Here is a 20437-nt window from a genome sequence, read left to right on the forward strand (position 1 = left end):
CGCGCCGGCGCGTGGGGCGGGGCCTGGGACCCGCCCACCGCTCGGGCGCCCCCTGGTGGCTCGGAGGTCCCCCTCCTCCCTCTCGGCGAACAGGACAGACGACAGCGCTGTGATTTGTGCAAAAGGACAAAAAAAAAACCAAACAAAGCCAACAAAAAACAACAGAGGAGCTGAATTGCCACCCACTGTACCAGCGGCTGGCAGTAGTTAAACCTCCTCGAAGATGTGAGCACAGCTGCAGTTTATCTCGAGATACACATGCAGTTTTGGTGTTTTTTGGTTTTTGGGTTTTTTTGTTTGTTTGGGTTTTTTTTAAGTTATCCATGAAACAGAACAAAGAACATCCTTTCTTCCTCAAAACCCGAGTCTTCCCGTGCTCATAAAGTTGTTTTTCATTTTGTGTTTCATTTCGTAGATTCTTCGACTTCAGACCTTTTAGTGGCTGAGATTAGGAAAGCTGTTCTGCTCAGGTCGTTATAATGATTAACAACCCCCAGGGAACACCCTTCCCGTCTGGGAAGCAACCAGAACATAGCAGATCAATAATTTTCAGATAATCTTTGGATGTGCAAATGCTTCCCTCCCCAAGTGACAAAGCGTGGCATGACGCAATGTAGGCAGATTTGTTGAGGGCGGAGCAGGGAAGGTATTGCCCATATCACTTCCAAAGTCATTAAAGGTGCAGTTTGTCATTAGGCTTGATCAGATTTGGCTGTCTTTGTTGGATCCAACAATCATATGCTGCAGAATAAAATACTTTGACAAAGCTGATCCATGCAGGTAACACGCTGGGGTGTTTCTGGCTTTGCTAAAGGATCAGGCCCTTGAACTAAGAGAGGGTCCGCAAGGGAAAAAGGAATTACACAGCCGGGACTGCTCCCAGTGGAAATTTCCAACTACACTGGACACAGCGGTAAGTTAAAAGGCAGCATCAGTATACACTAGATGTTTTCCTTTACCTGCCAAATATGTGGGTTTGAGAGGCAGGACATTGAATAGAGGTTCCACACTTGATTTATCCTTAAATAATCATATGAGTGCCTGATAGTTATTAGTGAGAATTAATCCAGTATTTACTATTTAATATGGTATTGCACGTGCTCCACACTGCCATATGGTGTGGGATTATCCTCCTGCCATGCATCTAGTCAAAAACTCCTGGGAAGAGGTACCGCATGATAAACATCTGGTCACAGAAGCAAGAAATCAATAGCTGCTGTGGGTAGAGCATGCCGGCCTCACTTGAGAGTGGCAGCACAAGTTATTCCCCTCCTTTGAAACAAGGTGAGTGGGCTCCAGCCAACAGGGCTGAAACAGAGAATTATTTGGCAAAGCAGAAGACAGAGCAGAGAACTTCCTGGCCTAAGAAGGCGGCCTTTTAAGATGCGGACTGATCATCAGGCTGTTTAGCAATACACCAAGGAGCAGGAACAAAAACACTGCTGTCATAGCCACTCAGGCAATAAAGGGTTCAGTAGCAGTAGATGGCACTGGCATAATTTAGCAGTTTACTCAAAGTTTGAAGGCCAGGTTTGTTTCTGTAATTGAGCAGATTCTGCCTCAGCAAGTGACTTCTACAGAAGCTGTATAATGCTGCAGAAATCTCTGTGGGGCTCTACCCTGCCAATACGACACAGGCTGACAGTACGCCCAGAAATACTTGCAAACTCCAAAAGGACAGCCTGGCACAGGGGCAGGTTCCAGTGCCTCCAGACACCTGAGCCAACAAAAAAATCTCACCCTCCACCCTGGAAGTTTTATAAAGGGAAAACTAAGCACACCTACTCACCCAGGTCCCTACTACATAAGACTATAGCCAGCATGTCTAAGACAAGAGAGTCACTTCACAGCATGATTGTTCTGAATTTTCCAAGTTATCTACTTCACAGATCTTACTCTCGCTGCTCAAGTTGATTTCCATGCCACAGACTAAATTAACCATGCTACATCAAGGTATTTCTACTTGTCCTACAGCACAATTAAGAGACACCTAAATCAACATGCCCATGCCATTTATTTCTCAGAAATAAAAGGTCAAGTTATCTTCTGAGAACTTTCTTGGTTCGATGAGCAAACAACCGCTGGTAGAATACTCCATATGGAAGATGTTTCCAACACTGTGGCCAATACTGCATAGGCTGGTTTAGGACATGTGAAGCCTGGTGCAAAATCCCATCTTGTTACCTCCCAAAGGCAGTCTTGTGCACCGGTCAGACCTTCAGTGAAGGCTGTAACTGTGCTTTAGGAGAACTTCCCTGCCTGAGGTGGTGGGCCAAGGAAGCCCCCTGCTTGCTTGGTGGCAGCCCGGGAAGGAGCAAGACCCAGCATCTTCTGGATGTTCTGCGAAAACAAGAACAGAGAAGCAGGATAGTGTCAGACTATGACAAGGGAGACACCAAAAGGGAGGGGGGGTGGGGTGGGAATTTTAACTCTCCTTACAAGTACAATCCTCCCACTAGTTTCAATAGATTCAGGTTCTCACCCACATAGCCTTAACCAATCTGGCTGCTATACATTTGACCTCTATCCCTATACATTCAAAAGGGCTCAGCACAGAGCCGCACAACCATCCACAGTGGCTACAAATAGAGAGTAGCCCCTCCCAAGGAAGCCCCCTGCTTGCTTGGTGGCAGCCCGGGAAGGAGCAAGACCCAGCATCTTCTGGATGTTCTGCGAAAACAAGAACAGAGAAGCAGGATAGTGTCAGACTATGACAAGGGAGACACCAAAAGGGAGGGGGGGTGGGGATCTTAACTCTCCTTACAAGTACAATCCTCCCACTAGTTTCAATAGATTCAGGTTCTCACCCACATAGCCTTAACCAATCTGGCTGCTATACATTTGACCTCTATCCCTATACATTCAAAAGGGCTCAGCACAGAGCCGCACAACCATCCACAGTGGCTACAATTAGAGCTGAGCCACTCTCCCCCACCTCAGCAAAAGCCTTCTGATAATTAAATCCCCATTTTGGTTGAGGGTTCTTTTCCACCTCCAGCTACACAGTCAGCTGGCAAGTACCTTGTTAATGTCTATGCACATGGGTTGGTTTAAAAATCAACCTACAATAGTGATCTTTGCAATTTAACTGCAGTGCACACACAGCAGCAGGTTCCTGACATATGCTCACAGGCAGAACCAAAGCAGCCCTCACTTCTCACAAGTTCCAGAAACCCTTGTTGATGGTGGCCATCAGAGCCCGAGGGTCTGCAAGCTGGCGAGGAAGGCTCTCTCCTAATGCAGACGGAATTTGGGTCAGCAACATGGCAACCAGAGCGTGTGCCAAGTTCAACTCGGGAGCTTAGGCACAGAATTAACATGAATGCTAGTGATGCAGACAGAACAATGGTTCAGCGGAGACACACAGTATAACAGGACATATGTAGCAAAAATCAAAAACTGACTACTGAGATGACCTCATCTGCATCCGAGCAGTGTTTCAGTGGAAAACAACAAACAAGGAAAGAATTAAGTAGCAGAGCCAGGCGTTAGCTAAAAATCTCACAGCAGAGTATTTAGAGGTTTGATGTTTTTCTTGATTTTTTGTGAAATACCTTTTAAATTTTGCAACAGAACAACTACAAAGAACTACCAGTTCTTTCAGCTTCATCCTTCACTGTAGGTAACTACAGCTCAAGATGCTGCTCATGCAGTACCAGCAAAATAGGCACATCTGACACAAGGGAAAAAAGAAAAAAAAAAAAGTGTCCTCCTCATGTCACCAGCTGAGTCCTGGCCATCGAGACAACAAAAGGATGAAGGAGGATTCTCTTCAAACCTGAGTATCCTCTCCAAAATACCTGCCAGGATAGGTCAGATAGTAAGGTCATACAGTTCTTGAACTTTTTGATCATGGAAGGAGAACAAACAAAAGGCACACAGAGCTTCATAATTCCAGAGTAGCCAAGTTAAAAAAAAAAAAATTGGAAACCATTCCAGGTGGACATTATAAAAAGGAAGGTTTCAGTCCACACACAAGCATGAAAGCAAAGGAGGGGAACCCCTGAAAATTAATTAAATCAGCTTTAGTTTGTGGCCTACATAGATCACCCACTGGCTGATACTCAGCAACTGAATATATATGAGAGCATTTCACTGTGGGAGACTCCTTCCTGCAGTTCCTCTTCTCAGACCTTCCTTAGTCAAGAGATGGACAGAAGGGAGAAAACAAAAACAGCTAATGGGCAGATTCAGCAACACCAGAGGGTGCTGCAGAGTCAGCAGCAGGCAGGAGCGGGATCCTACCAGCTTTGTACTGGCTCACCCGTGGAGCAGAGTAGCAATCCTCGCAGAGCGTCCATGGAAGTAAAGTGTGCACTGCCTCCTCCCTGTGCTTTTAAGTATCAAGAGAGGAGATGTGGTGCTAAAGTTTACTTCATCTGCTTGAACGGTTCCAAGAGGAAGACAGATGACAGCTTGTCTGTATGTGGTCCAAGACTACAGTCACTCTCCAGCATTATCCTTCCATAGGAGTCCCCCTCCTTGCTGTGGAAGGCAGATAGTCTCCCACACTAGCTGCAAATCAAGTTTTGCTGGACAGCAATCCTGAAATCTACACAGCTGGAAACACCAGGGCTGGGGCAAGGTCCAGCAGAAACCTGGCCTGTCTGCTGTGCACTGTGTTGCACAAGGAAGCCTGCAGTCTACTTCCAATGCAAACAAGAACATCACCTTTAGGAACAGATAGGGAAAACTGTAAGACTTAAGGATTCAAATTCCTCATCTGAGGTCTTCTGAACTCTCCTCAAATGACTGCAGGAAGGACAGGAGCTACTTCTGCTTTCATCTTCAAAGCCAGAAGGGGCCTCCTCAAAGACAAGGCAGCAAGTGGTTCCTTACGCTAAGATCAGGCTGTGTGGGAAAGTGCATTCCCAGTAGTAGGAATAATTGCTGGCTCCCCTTCCCACTGGGAAGACGTTTCAGAGAGAAGCAGCCTAATCTACAGTTCAGGCATGTGTGAAAAGGAAATGAAGACCAGCAAACGCCTGAGGAACAGCAGCATATTCCTCTTCCCAAGCAGCACAGGTGAAGGCTGGGAGCTCAAATAGGAGCAGGGACAGAGGATGTAACCCTGACATTATGCCTCCCGCCCAGCCCAGCAGCAGACTTTCCCAGCTGAAACCCAACAGCTCAAGGACCCTTGGAAGGCCTCTCCCAGCAACCCTCCCCTCTCTAAACAGGAAGGCAGGAGGAACTAGGGGACAGGATTTACGTGCCAGGGAGAGCTGGGAACAGCGCAAAGGAAGTTACTCACTGCGAGTTGACTATTTTGGGAGATGCTGGCCAGGTCACAGGCAGCAAGCTTCCCAGTCAGTGTTTGAAGAGTTTATCACCCCCACATGCCTGAGGGCCACATGAAGAGACTGCCTCATGCTGCTACTGCCCATCTCACTAATGTCAGTTTAATCACTGTCCAGTTAATCTCCCCACCCTCACGTACTCCCCTGCATTTCACTCCAGGTCACTATTTTTCACACACACACAAAAGTTCCTCTACTTTTGAGCTCCACAGGGACATCTCTTCCCTGCCTTTGATCCCTTCAGAGGCAGCTCCAGGATTTAAGGGAAAACTGAGAGATGTATAGCCTCCTTAGTTCATTCACAACCTGTTCCCTGACTTTTGGTACACCTCCACTCCTTCTCCTCTTGTGTCAGCAGCATCAAGCCAGACACTAACTCCCACATCAGTTCTCCTCCCTTGGGCAAACAGCTGTTTTGAAGCTGACCTGGCGAGATTTCCCCTTTTGCACACAGTGAAACACAAAGGGTCACAAAGCTTTCACCTCGCACGGAAATCTTTGGCTCTTTGGAAGTCTTTGGCTCTTTGGCACCATTTTAAGCCCTTAATTACTTTCTTCCCCTCTCCCCTGGCTTTTCACAGCCCTTCAAAGTCCTCTTCCCAGTGCTGTTATCACCTAAGTTCCTTCAAATAGCACTAAAGCCAAGAGCAGGAGGCCAGCAATCACAGCTTCAGCTCCTAACTGTTGCACAAATTAATGTGGCTGGTCTCTGCCCTTCCCTCCATGTACCAAGGAGGAAGAAACTGAGCTGCCTAACAACTGGAGAACTGCAGGTATAGTTAACCACAACCGTGTAGATAAGGCAGCACTACAAAGACTGCAATCTAGCACTTCAGAGCAAAACCACCCTTCTCCAAAACAATAAACTGCTGTCCTTCACAGGGCCATCGGCATGAACTCTCAAGTACAAGGGCTTTTTTTTTTTTCCTGGAATGTCTCTTGAAAGCCCAACCCACCGCAAACAGCTCAGCATTTCTGTCCAGAACCAGACTGGACCACCACTCAGTTCATGCTGTCTACCGATTTCACAATAGAAAACATCAGAAAATGCCCAGGATTAGACCTAACCACAGGTCTAGGTCTAATTGTATTTTTGGACAAAAAAAAAAATCCATGGGGGATTTTTCAGCAAGGGAGTTCCCCAGTCAACCCAATGGGTGCAGAAAAGTCTTGCTGATGGTGCTATTTAGTTTCATATAATAATCTGCAACATTGAAAAAAAGGGACTTTCCATGTAACAGGTGAGTAACAGAGCAGCACCAGACAAGATTGCCTGAAGGAACAGCATCAGGCCACGTCATCCCAGGAATTCTGGAAGATAATCTGAAGAGCTAAAAAGGTGAGCTAAAAAGGTGTCATTTCTTTCAAAGCAGTAAACACCCCTCCAATTACTGGGAAGTGAAACAAGATTTGCCTTGCAGCAAACAGAATGAGGAAGCCCCTGGAGCCTGGTACTCCGAAGCGGGCCCTGCTTGGAGTAAGGGGTGGGCCAGATGACCTCCAGATGACCCTTTCAACATAACATATTCTACAGCTCATTACCTGCTTTCCTGTAGATCCAGACACATCGATGTCAACACAAGCACCCAATACAGAGGACTATGGAGAATTCTATTCACTAATATGCACTTTGTGACTAAAGGAACTCTCTGTTATTAAGCTGCTCCATCAAAACCATCCAAACTTCTGACAGCAGTTGGCATAACACACCACTTCCCTTTACTGATCTACTTTAAGTCTAAGTCCCTTGGCACACCCTGAGGAAAAGCAACAAGTCGGTCAAGGAGAAAAGCAGCAAGAATTCAGGAAGTGAATCAAAGAAAGAGGAAATATAAATACAGAAGAGCAGATAATTTGCAGCTAGTTGCACCAGCATTCATCCAGCCCCCAGAGTCTATTAACTTATCCCCAGCGCTCTCTGGGGAAATTTGGAAAACAAAGCAGACTTCTGGTTGGACTGAGAAGGCCCACTTGTCTTCACCAGCCATTCTGCCACTTAAGTTGCTAGTGAGCCTTCCTGAACAGGCATTTCCCTTATCCTCACTGATGCTTCTCTTTTCAAAAGATGGGACTAATCAGCTTTGCTGGAGAGCTTTACATAGCCTACTCTTGGCTTTTTATACCAGACCCCCTTTCTGTGTCACGTCCCTCCCTAACACTGGGAGAGACTTGACACCATAGGTAGGATTCTTAAAACTCTGAAAAAAAAAAAAAATCAGGTAGTCAGCAAAAACAGGAAGGACAAACCCAAAAGAACAGGTTTAACTCTTTCATCACTTTTCCAGCAAATTTATAGACTGCTTGAACCTTTATAGAACATCAAGAGTTTCCCCTGAAGATGCTACACTTCCCTTTTCTCATATTACTGTAAAAGTCAATTACTAAGAAGCAGTACTTAGATTGGTTTCTAATGGAGACAATCTCTTGGTATGGCAATCCACAAAGTTATCAGACACACAAACATAAGGAAGGAACACATTTCTGCCAACTCTGTCCTAGCACCCCGGTGCAAGTCTCCAGCCAAGTCTTCCACACTGGTCCAGGATAGTGGCTGTTTTTATGATCCCAACCTAGAATTGCGTTGAATACGAAGCATAGGAATGAAGGCAAGTACAGAAACCACAAACAGATCAAAGATTATACACGCAAAACTGGACAACAGTAACAGACTCCTCTTCATGGATGTAGATGTGCTTTCCCTGCTCCAGGCATGCAAGAGTCACAGCAATGTACTCACCTGTCTGATTGACATTGTGCAGAGAATGTAGAGGAAGATGAAGGAGCAGTCAGTATAATCCTCGCCCAGAAGGTTGCGGTGGGAGAGACCTTGGATGTACGACAGGGGGATAAAAGGAAGCTTTGCCACCACTCGTCCATCAAATCTGGAAGAGAGCACACTGGATTACAACTGGGGACAGTAAGTGTCTTCAGCTATAGAAAAAACAAGTGAGCATCTTCAACAGGCAACCAGAGCAGATAAGGACACATGGAAGGCTAAAAGGCCATGCTGCCTTCTCCAGCCCACCTCGTATATACATTACACCACTGAAGCTAAATACACTTTTGTCAAAAAACCCTCCAAACCCAATCATCAGCAAGGTTAAGTAGGCTTCCCTCAATAACGGTTTAGCCATAGTCAGAGCCAAAGTGTTTCACAGTGATTTAAGTAATCAACTGGACAAGCTGTTGGTTCATAAAATCTTGGTTGGTGTTTTGGAGTTTACTGGTGCGTTTTATTTAAAAGTCAAATTTAGCAGATAACTTCCCAGAATGCAGTCAGCACTTGAATACGAGATGGTTGACTATCACCCTGCTATATTGCAGTTAATGCAAGAAGATGGACTCTTTGCTTAAGAAAACAAGCATTTTTTTAAGCACAGCAAAAACCAAAGATACCTTTTCTTTTCCTAGGGCAGCTATACGTCTCAGCACAAGAAGGATACATAAACAAGCCATCAACAAAATGTTTTTTAATACCAACAGTCTTCCCTGCATTAGCTCTGAAGATGAAGGCAGTGCAGAGGCATGATGATACCACATATTCCAAGTGGCCCATCCAGCTCCTGGAACTCCTCCAGGTCCACATTCCAGGGTATCAGGTAGAGTGTGAATTCTGGCCAGTTCACAAAGATTTCTCCCAACCCAGACAGTTGACCCAATCTTTTGAAGTAAGTGTGTATGCTGCCTCATCAGCATGTGCATATTTGGATGTTATTTTCTCTGCATGTGCTGATTTTCTAACAGGTGTTTCTTGTTTCAAGAGATCCTAAACGAGCGTTCTTTCCTGTAGAGATGGATTCACACAGCTACAGCTCAAACACACGCCAAATTTGTTTACATCTCACAGGCCATTTGGCAAAAGAGCTAGGAACGGATGTTTATCTCCCTGTAACATCCCCCAGTGGCTTAAAATTCTGAATTATTCCTGAAAGTGAGAGTGACAAGTACATCAGCAGTAGCACCCTGAGGTACCTGCTTTTAATTCCAGGAGGTTTTCAGTTATCATGAAGGGGTACGAAAATGCACATCTGCCTGAGTAAGACACAGAAGTGTCTTCTGACAAGAGAAAATTGAGACGCTCAGAAGCTAATTCCTCTCCCAGGACAAATCCCATCTGCTTGAAGGCCACCACTGCTACAGATCTCACTGCCCTAGCGTACATCCAGCTGCTCATCTTCAGCACAGCATTCTGCTCTTTGGCTTTAAACCAGCCTTCCTGACACTGACATATCCTTTCAGCATGGTCCACCCCACTGCCCCATTACTACTGACACTCTAAGGAAAAAAGCCAGTCATCAGCCATTTCCAGTTTGGCTAAGCTGGCACTTGGCAAAGGTGAGGTGCCCAGCCACAACGCAGCAGTGTCTGCATAGTACTTGTCCAAAGGGTGGCACATCACACTACTTCCACACAATTCCTGCTCCTTTTGTCCCCCAGAGCAATAAACTCATCCAAGAACAGGAAAGGCAAGCAAATAAGGCTACAGTCATTGCAGGTGTCAGCCTCCCTTTCCGTCCTTTTCACACCACACCCACAGCACCTCCATGCTACCTGGCAGTAGCAGCCTCCCAGAGGGAGACGTAAGAGCCTCCTGAATTCATAACTGAAGCATTCTCCTCCCAACACAAGCAGCTGCTCTTTATGCTATATTGAGAGAATGACAGCACGTAAGTGAGAACCAGCTCCATCAAACCATTCTATCAGTTTCAAACAGCTGCCATTCAGATACAAATCCACTAGCTACCTTGTAGTGAGACCAGAAGCAAAAATTTAACTATCTAGCCCCAAAGGCAAGACAGCCAAATCTTTAGATTTTAATTCAATAGTCTCAGCTATTAGCAAGAAAGCTATTTCAATTCAAACAATCAGCAAGCTCTCTGGATACTCCTGCTGTTCATGTTCAGGTTTCCTTTATTTAAAGGGACAGATAAAGCAAGATACACACAAAACCTTCACGTCAACTCTGTGGCTTATAGCATGGTCTCTGTGGGCAGGAATCCTCAAAAGAGGAACAAGACAAGTAAACTTGGTGGTCTTAAAGGAGAAGAAACCAGTAAACTCATATTTTTAGGTTAATATCTATGGAAGGAAGAGCCTCACAGGATTTAACTAAAATCCATTCCTTCCTAAAGATCTTCATGACCTTAAAGTCCTGTAACACTTTTCAATCATAGTACACTGTGAACTGCCTCTTCCCAGTCTAGGAAGAGGGCAGAGTAAGGCAGGGTTTTTTAGTTTGTTTTTCAGCCTGTTTCAGGGGCAGGGGTGGTGGTGGTGTTTGTATTGCACCCAAGTAGTTAGGCAAGCACTTGAAGGCCTCAGGTGCAGCACTGTGTTGCTGGGCACATGACTCAACACCTCCATCCCCACTTAGGGCTGCAGTTAAATGAGACATCAGTGACTCAAGATTGTACCCAAATTTTAAAGTCCTCTAGTGCTGTGTTCCTCTGCTCAATTTCACAGCATTCCAGAGACTGCTAGATGCTGAAGTCTGACTAAGCTGAACAAATAAAGAGTCCACACAGTGGCACTTCTGTTATTATGTTACCCCGTTTGCAATTTATCCACCCACAGATCTTCAGTAAAATAACAACTGACTGTATCCTGGGGACTGCCAGCACAGAGGCCAAAGGTTTTGGTGCCCGAGAATGAAACTTCATGTTTGCAGGACAAGTACCTTACCCAGATATTAAGCAGCATCCCAAAGGTTATACTAACTATATTCACATTATCTTCAGATTTAACAGCCAATGGGAAGTTAACATTGCAAGACCAAATCAAGTTTTAAAAGCCAAGCACAGTCTTGCAGTTTTGCACATCTGGAACAAAGCTGTCTATAACCATGCAAACCAGTTCGTGTTTTTTTTTTTTTTTTAACTTTGTTTTTTATAAAACTAGACCTATCCCCAGTCATTTTTAAAGTAAAGGAAGATTACAGCCCATGCCTGGATCTGTTAGTATCTTCAGTCTAATCACCCTAAGTAAGGCAAGAACAAACTCCGCAATTACAGCTCATTTCTAAGGGCAAGGGAGCTGACCCAGTTTTGCTTGCGAGAGCATTCTTCGGTCACACCATTATAGCGAAGCTGAAGACTGTAGGTGCTTACCTGATATCCACCAATCTTGCCCTTAACATCATTTCTGCTTGGGAACATCTTGATAAGAGTTGTGTCTAGATTGAATGCAATTTGTTCAATTTCATCACATTCAGCATGCAGTGTTCCCTCTTGAGGAGAACATACAAAACAAACCCCATCTTCATGTGAAATATTGATCCATTTTATACAGATTAGTTATGGTTCTTGGATGAACTCTGTCACTAACACTTCAGGTGATAGAGGGAAGGTGGAGAATGTACTCGCCATGAAAATTTAAGAAAAATCCAGAAAGCTGATACTTACATGGAGTTAAACATTCCCATCAAGGCAGTGAAGCAGAAGCCAATGGCAAACATGGATTTCATCCGAACCTGCAAACAGAAAGATCAGAGATAATTGAAACAACAGGCCTACACTGAGGGATTACGGGCTCACACCCTTAAGAAGAGGCTTTGTACAGCATCACTGGAATCTACATGGAAAAGATGACCCAGAAGGCCAGAGGGATTGTAAAAGTGACTGGACAACTCCCAAAGAGAAGTTTGGTCAACAGCTGAGTACAAAGGCAGCCACAGAGTGGACCACTGATATGAAGAGCTGCTTTGGGGGGGAGCTCAAGAACTGTCCTGTTACTTTCCAACCTTCCACAGGTTGGTTTATTTTCCTTAAGCCTACACAACCAATCAGCAGGGGATCACTATGAAGACAGAGAGATGAAGTCAGGAAAATTAATTCTACTTTGAAAACATCATGGACACTTAAAAAGATGAAAATAGCTAAGGCTGGGCATGAGGTGAGGCAGTAATTGCTGGAGAACTCTGTGGCTCATACTAAAATCTGTAGCTATTAGAGACAATCCAGAAGGACCTTTCAGGAAGAAAAGCCACTATGTCTGCCAGTTGAACAACGTCTTGCTGTTGAAAAGCTAACTGAAATCAGTAGTTGGGAACTGGCTTTAATTTTCTTACCATTGACAAGTCTCTGTTGTTATTCTTCAGTTTCTCTTCTTGTCTCTCTGGAAAGACAAAAACAACAACAGTTATAATCAGTTATACCAACCTAGAAACCAGACTGTTTTCATTTCCAGGAAGACTTAACCTTCTTGGCTCTCCAAACAAATAACACTTCCAAAACCAACTCCAGCTCTCTATGCCAGACAGTAAAGTAAAAAACTGTACATAGCCAACTGCTTCACCACAGCAACATGCAGCAAAGCAGGCACAAAAGAGGAGGAGGCTAGAATCACACACTCGGCACTTTTGAAAGAAATGCACAGAATGTCAAATTTGCTAACTCAACCAACTAACACAGCAGCACAAACACTGTTGCCAGAAAACAGAGACAGTGCCTCTATATCACACTTCCAAAAAACAGCAGTCTCAATTTGCTGCACACCAGGGTTACCATTATAAATACATTATATAAGAAAGGATTTCATTTTGGAGGTATCACAAGGGACTCCAAAACCATACACAGAGCCAGGAGCTGCACCTCAGCAAGGCTAACATCCTGCTGGTCTTAGTAATGAATTTTGGACCCTTGTCACACCTAAAAGATGCTCCAAAGATGAAAGATATTTTCTACACGAATTTCAGTAATTTGTGTAATAGTATGCATTGCAGAGAATAGTATAAAATACTACTTTGGAAGTTTAGTCTGTCCTGAAGTCACCACAAACTTCAAAGATGCGCAGTTTTCTGGGGCAGCATTTTCCATGCCCCTCATTGGAGGGCTGCTCTGGCCTTGAGCATTATCCACCACCTGTCGTGCCTCTTGTCCCACATCCCCAGCACCCCTTTTCCACTATGCTCCTCTCAGACTGAGGATCCAGAGGGGCAGCCAGGGCTTGGAAGCAACACCTGACTGAACTAGAGATGTGGACAATAAAGAAATATCTAAAGAAGAGCATGTGCTAAGAAAGAAGGGGGGTGGTGGTGCAGGACTGTCAAGGACTATGCAGCGCAAGAGTTGTCCAGTGGATCCCTGCTGAAGTTTCAGTACAAGCCACTAAATACAGGGACTCTCAGCAAGTGTTATGCAAAGCAATAGCAACACCCCTATCAAATTTCTTAGAATCCTCATTGATATTTTCAACTGCTCCTAACTACAAACCATCCCCTCTATCAGGAACTTTCCAGACACCTGCTTCCTGACCCAGGTGGAGAGTTTTGTTCTGGGACATTTCAGCAACCACAGGCCAGCTCTTTAGGAATCACATTTGGCACAAATACTTGTTTTTTCCCTCGGATAAATAACTAACCATCTATTTAGATGGGCTAAAGGTTACATAGGGATAAAGAATACAGCCTTGATCCCCTGATACGCCTGACCCGTTTCTCACCCATTTCTACAAATTCAAAACAAACAGTCCTACCACCTTACATAAACGGTCTATTCCTGCCCAAGTCATACATAAGCAGCATTTTAGTACTTTGCTATACAGGTGGGCAGAGGCACAGAGAAAGAGGTCCAGGTCAATAAGCAACACCCTGGAGTCCAAAGTCTTCCTATTCTGCAACAAAAACCACGAGGATACAGTAATAATACTATTTGCCAGCATTAGTTTTGGGCTTTTTTTGTTTGTTTGTTTTAGGGTTGGGGTTTTTTTGTTTTGTTGTCTACCCAGCATTCACGTGGAATCCTGGGAATGTCACCGTCTTTTCTTCTAGGGACATATGGACACAGAAAGCAGTAGCAAAGTTTAAGCTAACAAATGCACTGCTTAAGCCAAAATGACAGAAGGCTGCACCATGATGTTAAAGGTGTCCTGTTCCAGCAATGTGAAAGGTGATTTAGACACAACGTGACTGAAGTTGGTTCACTTTACACTTAAAAAGTTTGGTAAGTAGGAAACACCAAATTAAGCCTTCCCATGCAACTTTCACCCTACCTCCTTCTGCATGTGCATGATTCATCCCTTACTAAACCAAGTAATATCATACACACACCTCCTGCCTCATTCTATGCACAAAACAGATGGCAACCGAGGCAGGTCTGTACCATGGCTGTGACTTATCAGTAAAGCCTCAGCTTTTTTTTTAAAAAAAAAAAAAAAACCAAAACCACAAACTAGAACAGTAGAATTTAAAGGAACTCCAGCACAAGTAAATTTGCTGTTACAATAATGCTACATCTTGCAGAATGATTTGACATCCAGTAAGACACTTGGATCAGAGATTTCAAAACCATTTAACAGCTGTGAGTAATTTTCTGGATGTCCAGCTTGACATTTAGGGACGGATTTTTCAAAAACACTAAGAATTCAGCTTCGCCCAAAAACATATGAGACACTGAAGTTATGCAGCACTTGCAAAAAAAAAAAGTCTCAGTATCTTAGGCTTGGCCAGCAAGCATTACAGCAAACAAAATCAGTGGTCATTTCCTAAGTTCTGTTCTTAGTTCCTTTGTGCTTTGTTTTTCATTTGCAAAACAAGATTATTTCAGTGTTAAAAAAATTGGTGGAGCATCTGAATTCCTCAGATTCTACTGTTTATTAGTTTAGTCCAAGCACAAGTAAAATATTCTCTGCTAGGAACATAGCTTGGATAGTGCTCTGCAAAAAAGTCATTGCTACACATTCAAAAGTGACCATATGTAACAACAGCACATAACATTAAAAAGTTGCCTTATCCACCAAGTAGTATTCATCTCATGCACGGATTATTCAAGATTAAGAACTGAAAATGCACAAAAGGAAGAATTTTGGCTCCTGTGCCTCCAAGAGTCTAGCGATAACAGGTTTTATACCTAGGAAGAACTGTTTGAAGATATGTTTATAATTATTCCCAAGCTTTGTACAGATCAAATGACTAATCCAGCTACCTGGTGTTACAGAGGAATGAGGAAACCAACTCCCAGGAGCTCTCAGAAGTGTTCCTGCCACAATTTCTGTGATAATTTAACTGCGCTTTGCTGCACGTTTTACTTTAGAGTCCTTCAGAAAACAGAACTTTCTAAAGCTCACATCCATTAAACATCGAGCACATTGTTCCTGCATAGTTTAGTAAAGAGTACTTTACCCAGAAAGATTTAAGCTATTGACAACAAAAAAGAATGGAAAAATAAATCACTACCTAAAATGGAACAAAACTAATTTATCAAACTTGAAATAAATCTAAGTGCTGTTACAGTTAATGTTTTTAAACGCTCTGAAGTGTTTAAATGAGGCAAAAATGATTAAAAAAAAATCACAATCATACAGTCATATAGCTATTGCAAACTGACAGCGCACTGCAACAAAGAGCTTCGACAACAGAAGTTAGTAATAGTCATGGATATAAAGGCTCAAATCAGTGAGAAAGGCAACCAGTTCAGCAACAAGTGCTGCTCCTCTCAGTGATACTGCCTTTCTCTGCTTTTGACTAAAGCCATCAGGAGGCTAGATGTCTCCTGTCTTGGAAGAGTAAGGCAAAAGTATTCATATTCCAATCATCAGGCCAAGAATCAGATCCATTACCACTTTAAATAAATAGTTTTGAAAGGAAGGAACAGATGATAGTTTCCATAACTGTTTTCTCAACTTTCCCCTATTCTTGGGGCACCACACTCCTCTCCCAATCTTACCTATTTTCTTTTTCTGCTGTCGGCCTGCTGATTCAGTTATTGTTTCCTTCTTCTTTTCCACTGCCAAGTGAAAACAAAGATATTCTATCATTTCTGCATAGGGATACCACCACCCCTTTTTCACATACCAAACAAAACATTTTATTCCTTTAGGGTCACAAAGGGAAGCTGGATATGACTAAGAACATATTCAGAATCAACAAGTTTTAAACCACCAAGGCTGACTCCACCAAACACCTAGAAATAATTTTAAAAAAAGTTAAAAACCCTGGATGAGACATCAGAATACTTAAGGGGTTAATTTTAAACTCTGTCAAGAGCCCGTTACATTGTTAACTGAGCAGCCTGGGGTCAATTTTGGCTCCAACGACCCTTGCTGATTTGTCATTAGTACTAGACAGTACTTTTGATTCAGCAAGTGTAATGAAAAGAGCTTTGTGGCAAGCTCTGCTCCCTGATTATCTGCAGTGGGAAGCAGAATACAGGAAAGCCTGTGTTCTCGTACATCCCTTCTTCACAGGCAGGCATTCTCAGGGGAAATGCTGTCCAAGCAGTCGGCCACAGCCTCTCCATTCTTCAATTAATTAGTACTGAAGCATTTCCAATATTTTAAAGCAGGAGCCTAAGCAAAAAGTTACTAAAACCCCAAATCAGACACACACCGAGCATCTGCAAACAACTACCACTGCAGCAAAAAAGGCTAACATAAAGCCAGCATAGTGAACTTAGAACACAGTAAATGGGCTGCTCATCACAAATGCTCTGAAGAGCTTTTACAGGAAGTAAGAGACATTTTAATTTAAAACCTGTAAGAAGAGTACAAGCAGGGATGATGAGAAGGCATGGCTATGATCTTAACAACAGAGAGCAGCCCTTTTTTACTCCAAAGTCTACATATCTGTAACACATCTACTCTACACTGAGCTCCTTGTTAGCTCACAGAATCAGCTTAGAGACCCGAGCATTAGAACTCTTCTGCCAAATGAAGTACTAGCTCAGCACAGATCTTCCAGCCTTGATTTCAAAGCACAGGTGAACTAAAGACAGACAGCCTTCCAAGTCACAGAAGGATTTGTAGTGCTGCCTTCTGAAATGCCTATGATATGCAAGTCAGTCACAACTTCTAAGAAAACCACAGTAGCCCAGACAAGATACCTAATCAACATCTCTGCTGTGCTAATGTAGTAAGACACAATTGTTTTTTTCCAAAGAACAGGCTAGGACAAGGGGAAAAATCAGGGAAGTCTACTCAGAGGTAATGCCAGCAAGAAGTACCAGATGACACAACACACCCAGTGCTCACAGAATGCCCTCTCCATAACCTTCCTTATGCCAAATTGAGCTGAGGGATCCCAATCAGTCCATCCCAACCCTAGTCCTCATAACCCCATGGCCCCCAGTTCTAAACCCAACTGTAGAACACTGACTCTTTTCAGGCCTACCTATTGCTCCCAGCCCAACAAGAGGGCTCCAGACCCCAGCTTCACTTTAGACAGTGCTATCGAGCCTTATGCCAACCCTGAGGAACTCTACAGCCCTAATTCCCTTGTGGTTCAATCAGAACAAATAACCGTCAGACAGTTTCACAAACCTGTCCATGGGTCTAGAGATAGCCTTCAGCTGTGCAAATTTACCACTACATTTGCCGCAGAACACTTATTATAATCTCTGCAGCAGTCTCAGACAATGCTGAGCGTCTCAATAGAAACCATAGGACAGGAAGAGATGAAACTAAGGACTGTGAGTAACAATGTCTGCTGAAGCACACTACTTGGTCCATTTGTTTTTGCAAATCCTAAGGACTGCTAGGACTCTCGTGGGAGAGCTTAAAGATCTCAAATGTGTTTTTTCCGGTTTCAGATGTGTTAGATAACAGTTGAAAGGTGTGGCTCAAGTGGTCTACTTTGCAAGTTGTCTGTAAGCCATCAGGTCAGCCAGCTGTCCTTAGCACAGGCGGGGGAAAAAAAAAAAAAACCACACCAAAATCAAAGCTGAATTTTTAGTGACTCCTCATTCTGTTTTACTTTCTTTTTTTTGTTGGGGATGGGGAATCAAACAAGGAGGTTAGAAACTAATTGAGATGCATGAACCTCACATCTTTCCCTTTACAGATTATAGCCTAGATATCATGAGAGCTATAAAAACAGAGAGCACTGAACTCTTAAAGCAACCATTAAGCCCCAGAGATTAAGCCCTGCTAACTGCTTTTGGAGATCAACAGCACAAGCACACTAGAACATTAACTCTAAGTTTTCAGCTGGGTTTCAACTACTTCTCCAACACTCTTCTGGGGCTAATTCTACCCTACACATTTTTGTCAACCAAGTGGGACTAAAGTGAGGCAAACAGATGCAATTCCCACCTAATAGTGCTGTGATGACAAAAGCCCCTAATTTAGGAGCTGTGACACAAGCATGACTATACTTCCAACTCTTCAGTTTATTTTGCCCCGGGGAAGGCTGGAATAAACTAGACTGGAAAGAACATGCTTGGGTAATATTGTTCTCTCACACACTAAGAGCGGTGACATCATGGTGAAATATCTTTAAGGTAAAACCAGTTCAGGTTTGGCCCCAGTTGCTGGGTGCTGTCTCTTACTGCTGCAACTTGGGTTCGGTACATACAATTGAGTTTTAATTTCTCCTCTGCTCCTTGGCTTCTAATACAGACAGGTCCACTGAAAAACTCCACCTCAGACCCTCCTGTTTACCATTCCTCTTAATATATGATGCATATGTTCTGACCGCTCACCCTCTGTTCTCTTTTCCCTTCCTCCCTCATCCTTTGTTTAATCCCTCCCAGGCCTCTCGGATCCCCTCTCTATGGAAGTAACCTGGCACTTTTTTCCTAATCCATTCTATTTGTTTTCAGTTTACATTAGTCTATTTTTATACCAACTGATAGCTCAGACGTTTCTATCGTGACTTTGTCTTTACTCATTGCCCACCATTAATCATCACTTTTACTTTTCACTTATTACACTTTCCTCTCATGGTATGCATTATTAAACCCTAGTTCTTTCTTACTACAGGTCTCAAATTCTCTGAGCTTATTTCAGGCATCTAAATGAATCTACATATACAGACACTGGCTATTCACGTGCAAAAAAAAAAAAAAGATCCCAGTACTGGTCTTACTCCTTCCTGTCCTCCATAAAGAGGAGGGGCAATTCAGACAACACAACAGGTCTTTGTACTAACCTTCCCTCCAGCAAAAGACAAGAATTAAGGACAGAAGTAAGTCCTCTCAGTATGGATCTGTGTAACTTGTAAAATTAGGCTCCTATGAAATCCAAGCTGAAGAAAGTTCTCTCCCTTACCACCTGAAGAGAAGAATTTCTGAAAGCACTGACTCTATTCGATTTGACATGTGCTAAAGCAGGATGTAACAGGAACAGCAAGACACATTCTCTAATGCCTGAAAAGTACTTACATTTCTTGCTCTGTTTTTCCACTTCAGCCTTTAATCTCTTGTATTTGTCTGTTCGGTACACCAGCACCCAAGTTATACCTGAAACAAATACTCAACAAGTAACTAGATAAGTAAAGACTGCTTGCAATAATAGGCATATAAGTTAGCAAATACATATGCAAAAAACACACATCATATCTACAAAACCACATTATAATATGACAAAGGTACCACAAATTACCAGAAAGTATATCATCATTTTCCTTCAATTCCCTTCTCAAGTTCTATGTAGCAACGGTGCCTATAAAATACATATCTTTAGAAGCCACTGGCTATCTTACTGAGCACTGCTGTTTTGTGGGAGTCATTCAGTTCCTTCATGGTCATATTTACCAGCTGTTGCTCACCTTAAAACCAGGAGTTGATTAAGGCAATAAACATCTTTGTGTTCTGCATTTTCATAGGACCTAATTAAGACCCAAGGAATAACGCCCACTCCTACCAGGACCTGCCCATTAGTAGAAGCACATTTTGAAAAGGCAAGTAGAGATATTAGGCTAGAAGAGACCTCAAGAGATTCTTCAGTCTAACTCCTTGCACTCAAACATGATCAAAATAAGTCATGCTACAAGCACAGAACCAGTGGTTTGCAAACAGTTTAATCTGAGCTGCAACATAAAGCTTTTGGTCCTTTTCTTGGCTTTGGTTTGACAACAGGACTGGGCTACTGAGACCCAGGGATCACTAGCTGCAGAGAAGGAAACCCTGTAGACGCTTCTGAGGTCCACACAGCTTTGTGCTGTGAAAGGCAACAGGTGTGTACACCATCTAACCCCACGTGCAATGCAGCAGGGCTCCTAAAAAGCAATTATCATATTCTATCTGGGACTAACCCTACCTTTGAATGCCCAAAGACAGTGTCTTGCAGCTCTGGTACAAAGGAGATTTTAGAATATACCTCAGTGTCAGGAAAAGGAAGCAGCCTCTGACTACTCCAAAAAGTATCCAGCCAACCTGTCTTTAAAAAGCTGCACCTATTTCAACACCCTACCATTTAAAAAGCCT

General features: G+C 43.4%; 2 protein-coding genes across 2 annotated transcripts in view; both read right to left on the reverse strand.

The window, feature by feature from the left end:
* Window positions 1-1921, reverse strand: part of ALDH9A1 (aldehyde dehydrogenase 9 family, member A1) — a 10445-nt gene extending 8524 nt beyond the window's left edge. The window contains exon 1 of the mRNA XM_009892918.1: window positions 1897-1921. Coding sequence (XP_009891220.1) covers window positions 1897-1921 — 25 coding nt within the window. The remainder of the gene's footprint in view (window positions 1-1896) is intronic.
* TMCO1 (transmembrane and coiled-coil domains 1) lies at window positions 1866-19759 on the reverse strand. Its single transcript, XM_009892919.1, has 7 exons — window positions 19714-19759; window positions 19394-19483; window positions 15962-16021; window positions 12367-12413; window positions 11702-11769; window positions 8038-8182; window positions 1866-2340 (listed from the first exon to the last, which is right to left on the reverse strand). Exons 1-7 carry the CDS (start codon window positions 19757-19759, stop codon window positions 2242-2244), a joined length of 555 nt encoding a protein of 184 aa, XP_009891221.1. The 3' UTR covers window positions 1866-2241.
* Between the last annotated feature and the right edge of the window lie 678 nt (window positions 19760-20437).

Source organism: Charadrius vociferus, unplaced genomic scaffold, assembly GCF_000708025.1.
Source record: "Charadrius vociferus isolate BGI_N301 unplaced genomic scaffold, ASM70802v2 scaffold39, whole genome shotgun sequence".
Lineage (NCBI taxonomy): Eukaryota > Metazoa > Chordata > Aves > Charadriiformes > Charadriidae > Charadrius > Charadrius vociferus.